This window comes from Tupaia chinensis, unplaced genomic scaffold, assembly GCF_000334495.1.
Source record: "Tupaia chinensis unplaced genomic scaffold, TupChi_1.0 Scaffold000407_4, whole genome shotgun sequence".
Classification (NCBI taxonomy): domain Eukaryota; kingdom Metazoa; phylum Chordata; class Mammalia; order Scandentia; family Tupaiidae; genus Tupaia; species Tupaia belangeri.
This window is the reverse complement of record NW_006159912.1, coordinates 4,347,212-4,354,547: the sequence shown is the minus strand read 5'-3', so window position 1 is coordinate 4,354,547 and position 7,336 is coordinate 4,347,212. Positions and strand designations below refer to the sequence as shown.

General features: G+C 40.7%; 1 protein-coding gene across 5 annotated transcripts in view; it reads left to right on the top strand.

The window, feature by feature from the left end:
- Positions 1-4,569, top strand: part of GGNBP2 (gametogenetin binding protein 2) — a 68,161-nt gene extending 63,592 nt beyond the window's left edge. For all 5 annotated transcript variants that reach the window (XM_006154450.2, XM_006154449.2, XM_006154447.2 and 2 more), the window contains 5 exons: positions 243-390; positions 717-842; positions 924-1,072; positions 1,605-1,853; positions 3,938-4,569. In XM_006154450.2, the coding sequence (XP_006154512.1) occupies positions 243-390; positions 717-842; positions 924-1,072; positions 1,605-1,853; positions 3,938-4,141 (876 nt within the window). In that variant the 3' untranslated portion in view covers positions 4,142-4,569. The remainder of the gene's footprint in view (positions 1-242; positions 391-716; positions 843-923; positions 1,073-1,604; positions 1,854-3,937) is intronic.
- The last annotated feature ends 2,767 nt before the right edge of the window (positions 4,570-7,336 follow it).

The window sequence follows — 7,336 nt, the reverse complement described above, 5'->3', positions numbered from 1 at the left end:
CCCCGCTGACCAGGGTCCCCAGACCATACTTCAGGAGCTGCTCTCCTAGAATTATCTGATACCATTAACTCTGAACTTGCTTTTAGTTGGTTCAGTCTGAAAGCTAATTTATGATTTTTCATGAGACTAATCTTTTTGGTTATTAGCCTCATTAAGACCTATGTAATTAGTTAATGTTAAGGAAATGAAAATGTAGCCATTGTGGAAGTAAAGCCTTTTACTCTGAATCTTGCCCCATGAAGGAAACAGACTTCCTAGAAAATAGCTGCAAAGCCTGTGGCAGCACAGAAGATGGTAACAGTTGCGTAGAAGTAATTGTCACCAATGAAAATACATCATGTACCTGTCCTAGCAGTGGCAATCTTTTGGGATCCCCTAAAATAAAGAAAGGTAAATAAATGATTTCTTCTGAAAGTTAACTCTTAAATTTATTCTTAATTTTGTACACAAGAGCTTATAGAGATTTTGAAATCTGGAATTTAAATACCACTTTGTAGCCTCAAGAATATCACTTAATTTAGTCAGATACATAATGTTTCCTTTCTCTTTATGACCTTGGAATTGTTAACTGTTTGGCAAAAACAACGAAAGTGCAAATTCCTAATCATGTATTCGTTAGCTTACTTTCTCCCTTCAGTGAACTATTAGTTTCTAAATTTTTCTGTGGTTCTTTTTGTCCTAATATTAACTGTAACTCTCACCTGATTCGTTCTCAGGCTTATCTCCACACTGTAACGGTAGCGATTGTGGATACTCATCTAGCATGGAAGGGAGCGAAACAGGATCTCGGGAGGGCTCGGATGTTGCCTGCACTGAAGGCATTTGTAATCATGATGAGCATGGTAGGTTCAGATGAAGCTTGCTTATTTCTACTACATGGCTGATTTCAGGGCGTAAATAAGAGGGGTTATTGATTTCTGCAGGTGATGACTCCTGCGTTCATCACTGCGAAGACAAAGAGGATGATGGTGATAGTTGCGTTGAATGTTGGGCGAATTCTGAAGAGAACAACACAAAAGGAAAAAATAAAAAGAAGAAAAAGAAAAGCAAACTGTTGAAATGTGATGAACATGTGAGAGTTTTAACTTAGAATTCTTGAACCTTTGGTGTTGAGGGTGGAGCCGCCTGTTTTCCTTGGGGTGACACCTGTGCAGCTCAGCTGCTAGGATTTATTGTTTCTTTTTTCTTTTTAACGATGAACTTTATGTGGTTCCATTGGTTGCTCATTTTGTGATTGTATGTGTGTGAGAGAGAAATGTGGCCATCTGTCCAACAGTTGGTGTTCGTTCTTTTCATAGTACTTTTCCGTTTTTTAGCTATGTGATCTTGAATAATTTGTTTAACCTAGTTTTACATTTGTAAAATGGGGATAATAATGCTTATCGTAATAGGTGATGTGAAGAGGAAGGGAGAGGAAGGGAGAGTATATTGGCAGGTGGTATACCCTGATATGCACTAAGTGCCTAGTAAATGCCAGCTGCTGCTATTACTCAGTATTCCTTCTAAAGACTTAACATTCTGTCAGGGCTTTTTTTCTTTCTTTCAAGAATAAGTAATATTATCCTCTGCCTTCTCACCTGGGAAATCCTTTGCTGTGGTTTCAGATCCAGAAGCTTGGAAGCTGTATTACAGATCCAGGTAGTCGAGAGACCTCAGGAAATACCGTGCACACAGTGTTTCACCGAGACAAGACCAAAGATGCACACACTGAAAGCTGTTGCAGCTCTGAAAAGGGTGGGCAGCCACTGCCTTGGTTTGAACATAGGAAAAATGTCCCCCAGTTTGCAGAACCTACAGAAACGTCCTTTGTTCCTGATTCTGGAAAAGGTGCCAAGAGCTTAGTTGAACTCCTTGTAAGTAATACATGTGCCTTATTGTGGGTGACTGCATGAAGGAAGTGTGAGAGGGTTTAATTGGGGACTGGAGGGAGGCTGTTAGGAATCAAGGGTTGTTTTTCATTTTTGGTGACTTCATTTTTGCTCTTCTGTTCAGTTTATGCAACTGCTCTGGAACACATTTCCGTGTCCTCCTTAGTCTCAAAGATGGAAGAAATAGTTACGAAAGAGGGTAGAAGCAGTATTATGTCCAGGAGTCTGCTTTCTTAAAGAGGGCTATTGCAGACAAACTTGGCCTCTCTGAGTGGAAGTTCGTTGTAGCCTCCTTATAGATAAGGAAAGAATTTAGAACCTGAGCTCCAGAGCCTCTGTATTAGAAATCACTCCCCAGGGGGGATGGTCACGCCACAATCCCTTCTCCATTCTCCTCTTGGGATCTTGGGTACGCACACACACATGCCCGGCGTGAGTTTTAAGCCACAGGATCTGGGACGTGAACCGTGGTCAACTACGTGGGAGTCCAGCGACATAGCCATTACGCTAACTGCTGGTTCCCTAGGTTTCTTTCTTTAGATGTCTCCTAGGAGAAAAGTATAACTGAGCTTGGAAACTTCTATAACTGACTCCAGTCCCTGAGACTTTAGATGAATTGCACCTGATTCCAAGTGACCCAGCACATAGTATGTTTAATGCTTAGAGGAGGGGGAGAGGGGGAGAAGAATGGTGACTTTTCCATAGTAATTAGTAATCTGGCTCCTAATGGAGCCAGATGTTTTAGAATACTACTAGCCTTTTGTTTTGGGGGTTTATTTAATTAATTATTTTTTATGTGGTTGTAAAATTTATTTTTAAAAAAAATTATTTAATTTTATTTATTTATTCATATATTTCCATTTGACCAGAGAGAGACACACAGAAAGAGAGAGAGAAAATGAGAAAGCAAGCTACCAGGTCCAGGATTCAAACCATGGTCAGCCATGTGGGAATGTCCAGCACCTTAATCATCACACCACCTGCTGGCCCCCATGGTTGTAAAATTTAATAGTGATGCTGTGTAACTTCCTTTTTAATTGAAAAGGGGTTATCTTTTATTTAGTTGGTAGAGATAAAAGTTTCAACATAAGACCACCTAGAGATGAGTCTGGTTATTTAAATTTGATAGCTAGTTGTAACCATCTCTTGCTCTTTTCAGAGAGTTTTTGTTTTTGTTTTTGTTTTTTGCTATAGGGAGCTTGCACTCGCCAGACAGAGAGACAGAAAGTGAGAAATCACGCCCTAGGGGGGATGGCCATGCCGTAGTCCTTTCTCCACTCTCCTTTTGGGATCATAGGCACACATGCACATGTGCCCTGCATGAGTTTCAAACAGCTGGGTCCAAGACTCAAACCGCAGTCAACTACATGGGAGTCCAGCGACATAACCATTACACCATCTATTGGTCCCTGTATTAAAAAAAAAAAAAATCTTTATTTAATTCCATTTATTGTTGTTATTTTTAATTTGACCAGACAGAGAGAGAGAGAGAGAGAGAGAGAGAGAGAGAGAAGGAAAGCAAGAAAGTAAGCTGCCAGATCTGGGATTGGAATCGTGGTTGGCCATTTGGGAGTCCAGCACTTTTTAACCACCACACACCTCCTCTCTTGCCCTTTTTTAAAGGCAAAGTTAAGGTGGTAGTCTGCTAGGCTCATAAGCCTCTAAGATAAATGATAGATTATTGATTCAGGGTTTCAATCTGAGTTGGATTGGATTCTTTTTTTTTAAAGAATTATTTATTTAATTTTATTTATCCATTTATTTATTTGACTCGGGAGGGGGGAGCAAGAAAGCAAGCCACCATTCCGGGACTTGAACCATGCTTGGCCATGGAATGTCTAGTGCCTTAACCACTATGCCACCGCTGTCCCCCTCCCCAAGTTGGATTGGGTTTTATTCTCACTTATTACTAAGAATGATATGATGCTAATTCTGTAAACACTCAAAGACTTTATGTGACTGAATATAAACTAAAAGCCTCAGCTGCTTTCATTTTTAGCTCTTCAATTAGCATAGCATTTTGTGTTCTTAATTTAAGTCATAGTCTTAACTACTGCTTTAATTTGCAGGATGAGTCTGAATGTACTTCAGATGAAGAAATCTTTATCTCACAAGATGAAATACAGTCATTTATGGCTAATAACCAGTCTTTCTACAGCAATAGAGAACAATACCGACAGCATCTGAAGGAGAAATTTAATAAATACTGCCGCTTAAATGATCACAAGAGGCCCATTTGTAGTGGCTGGTTGACAACGGCTGGAGCAAATTAAATAAAATAGCTCTGTCTTTCAGTGAAACACTCAAGATGACTACTGCGCCTTCTCTTTCAAAAAACTCTTAATTTAGTGACTTATGGCAAAATTTTATCTTAAATCAATGTGATTCTTTCTTGTTTTGGGAGACGGTGGAGGTAACCTCATTAGTTTGTTCTTTCTCCAGGCTTGTGTCTTTAGTTGCGTGGCTGCGCAGGCCTGCCATATGATTTAAGCCATCTCTTTTCATTAAATGTTTCTCTTCCTGTGAGACTTACTAAAGCAACTTAGTGGCAAAAAGTAATGTTGTACTTATACTTCTGTACAGAAATGACAATGAGCTGAATATATGGTTTTACAAAGTAGACATCCACTTGCCGAAATGTTTGGATGTAATGTTAAAGCGCAATGTGCAAAATTTAAAATAAAGAATATTTATTAATACGCATAGTAAAATTTGGTGTACATGTTTCTACTTAAGTTTGCCACTTGTGGACTTGGTACTTGACCAGTATTGATGTAAGAGAGGATGAAAAACAGTTGAGAATAGAGATGCAGATGTTGAAGACATTCCCTTAGATCAAATTTGATAATGGATAAAAACAGTTTTCGGTCTTTGAAAGAATAAATTTGCTGCAGTACATTTTACGAATAATTTTGCTGGCTAGCATCTTTCTCATGAAATTTTAATTGCAACGCTAAAAAGTTCTCTAATAAATGACACGAGCAATTCCGGAGGTTCATATTGATCTTAAAGATTGAAAACAAAACTCAGCAAAATTTCAGCCAAGGGTTGCACGGTAAGTAATGATTTGGTGTGTGAGCCTGGGATCCGGAAGGCGCACTGAGCACAAACCACTCCATGGTCTGTATAAATGCGTGTTCAATCTTATCTTGTTTCCAGCAGTTAAGTCACCGTTGCCTCACAGTTTACTGCTGCCACCAGGTGCCTGTGAGTGCTGCAGGAGAAGATTCCCCTAGGAGTATACTCATCTTGCTGCTATTTAAAAAGCTCAGTCAGGGGCCAGTAGGTGACAGGTGGTTGGGGTGGCTGCATCATTTCACATGGCCAGCTGCACAGTTCAAATTCAGGACCAGGAGCTTGAAAAAAACACTGGGGATGTGTGCATGGGTGCCTAAAATCCCTAGAAGAGAATGGAGAAGGCATGGTGGCATGGCCATTCCCCTCAAGGGAATGCTTTCTCACCTCCCCTCTCTCTATCTCCAGCAAGTAAACACTCCTACAGCAAAACAGAGTGAAAAGTTAGCTGAGTTAAATAGCTCAGTAAACTCTGAGTAGAGGCTTGTGTCTGCATGATAATACTTGGTGTGCAGTAGACAAGTGGTGGGACAGTCTGTACTAATGCACTGTTAGATGGAGTGGAGTTTATGAGCTTTCTGTCAATCGAATTTCAAGTGAGCAACAGCACAAGCTTAGATTGTTTTTATGGCATTTTTTTTTCTTTTTTAGATATTTTATTATATCATATAATTAAATATGTCTTGACTTTTCCAACAACTCAATAAAGTAATAAACTCAGCCACTACAAATGAAATTTTGTAGAAACAAAACTATCTCTTGGTAAAGCATACAAATGAATCACAGAGGCAGAAACACTGTTAGCCAAAAGCAGCACCCAGCCTAGGCTGATGCCAATATGCCGAGGGGACAAAATAAAGAGGCAGTCTAGGTTAAATAATAATCCATTAAGAGAACATTTTCATTAACTCCAGTTAATTTCTTTTTTTTTATTTTAAATTTATTCATTCTCTACATTAATTCACTATACACCATCACAACACACAAATGAATTTTCCATCCAAAATACACTGTGCATTGGCTCAATCAAGCACATCAACATACATGTTCTCAGCAAATAATTTTCCAGTTCTTATGTCCTGCATACCTTGCCTTTTGTTTTGCCATCCTTGATTCCCCATCCCCCACCCTCTGCTTTATGGCATTTCTTTGACCCACCTTTTGAGTTGTCTTTCAAATCTAAGTGTTAAATAGGAAAATGGGGCAGAGGTAAAATGTCATTCTTCTCAGATCCTTCTTTATTTTAATCCTGGAATCCGTTAAAAAAAAACAAAAACAAAAACCGTCTCTCATTACAGTCACAAGTGTTCTTACGAGATCCCCAAAAGCAAGTTTTTATTTTATTTATTTATTTTTGTTTGTTAATTATTTTCTCATTTGACCAGAGACAGCGAGAGAAGGGGAAATTGAGAAAGCAGGCTGCCGGGTGGGGTACTTGAACCTCTTTGGGCCATGTGGGAGTCCAGCACCTTAACTACCACATCACCTGCCTGCTCCCAAGCAAGCTTTTAGCTTTTAGCTTTGCCCTTGAGGCCAAACAGAAGATAAGCAAGGGAGTTTATTGAATGAATAAACCAACCACAGTCACTGCTTATTCCATTTCCTGCTAGGGAGGGGTCCAGTAGTTACTCAGATACATTTTCTTTGGAAGACTGGCTATGTTAAGAATGTAGAAGTGAAGCAGTTTTCAGACTTAGATTGGGAACACAATGATTGACAGCAAAGCAAGCTCTTAAAACCAGCAACCAACCCATGAAGGGACAATGGAGTGAAGTCTGCCTAGGAGGGCATACTTGTCCCAAAACTGGATTGCTGGTGGTCCAGACCGTGCTTCATCCCTTTAAGTGATAGGTACTGTCCCATGAGTGCTTGTGCAGAGTTGTTAACGTATGTAAATGCTTAAAAGTGCGTGTCACAAAGTAAGCACTCATGAGGTACATGTTAGCGATTGCTTTAACCTGGTACACGTTGTGGTACATTTGCTATAATGCGCGGGTGAGAGGTAGCTACAACAGTTGGGACCAGTTGGGCCACTTAGGGACAAGACCCCCAATGCGTGCACTTGGGAGTCCTTCCACTTTTAACCATTCAGTTCTCCTTTAAGGCAAGGGATCAGGTAGAGTTAAGAGGCCTTCCTTTTCAAGGTCACCCAGTCTCGATGGCGGAGACACTCCTGGGCTGAATCCTTCCCATCAGCCACCGGCTGGCTTGGGAGGGTGTTAGAGTCACCCTTAAACGCCCTTAATTCCTCCTCCTAGCCTTGGGGGTCAGGGAAAGGGACGGGAGATTAAGCAGGATATCCTCTGGGCTGAAGCAAGCCCCGCCTGAACCTCGGGTTCCCCGCCCCAAGGGGGAGAGCCCCGGGGACGCCTCACCGCCGGGCGGGCGCGGAG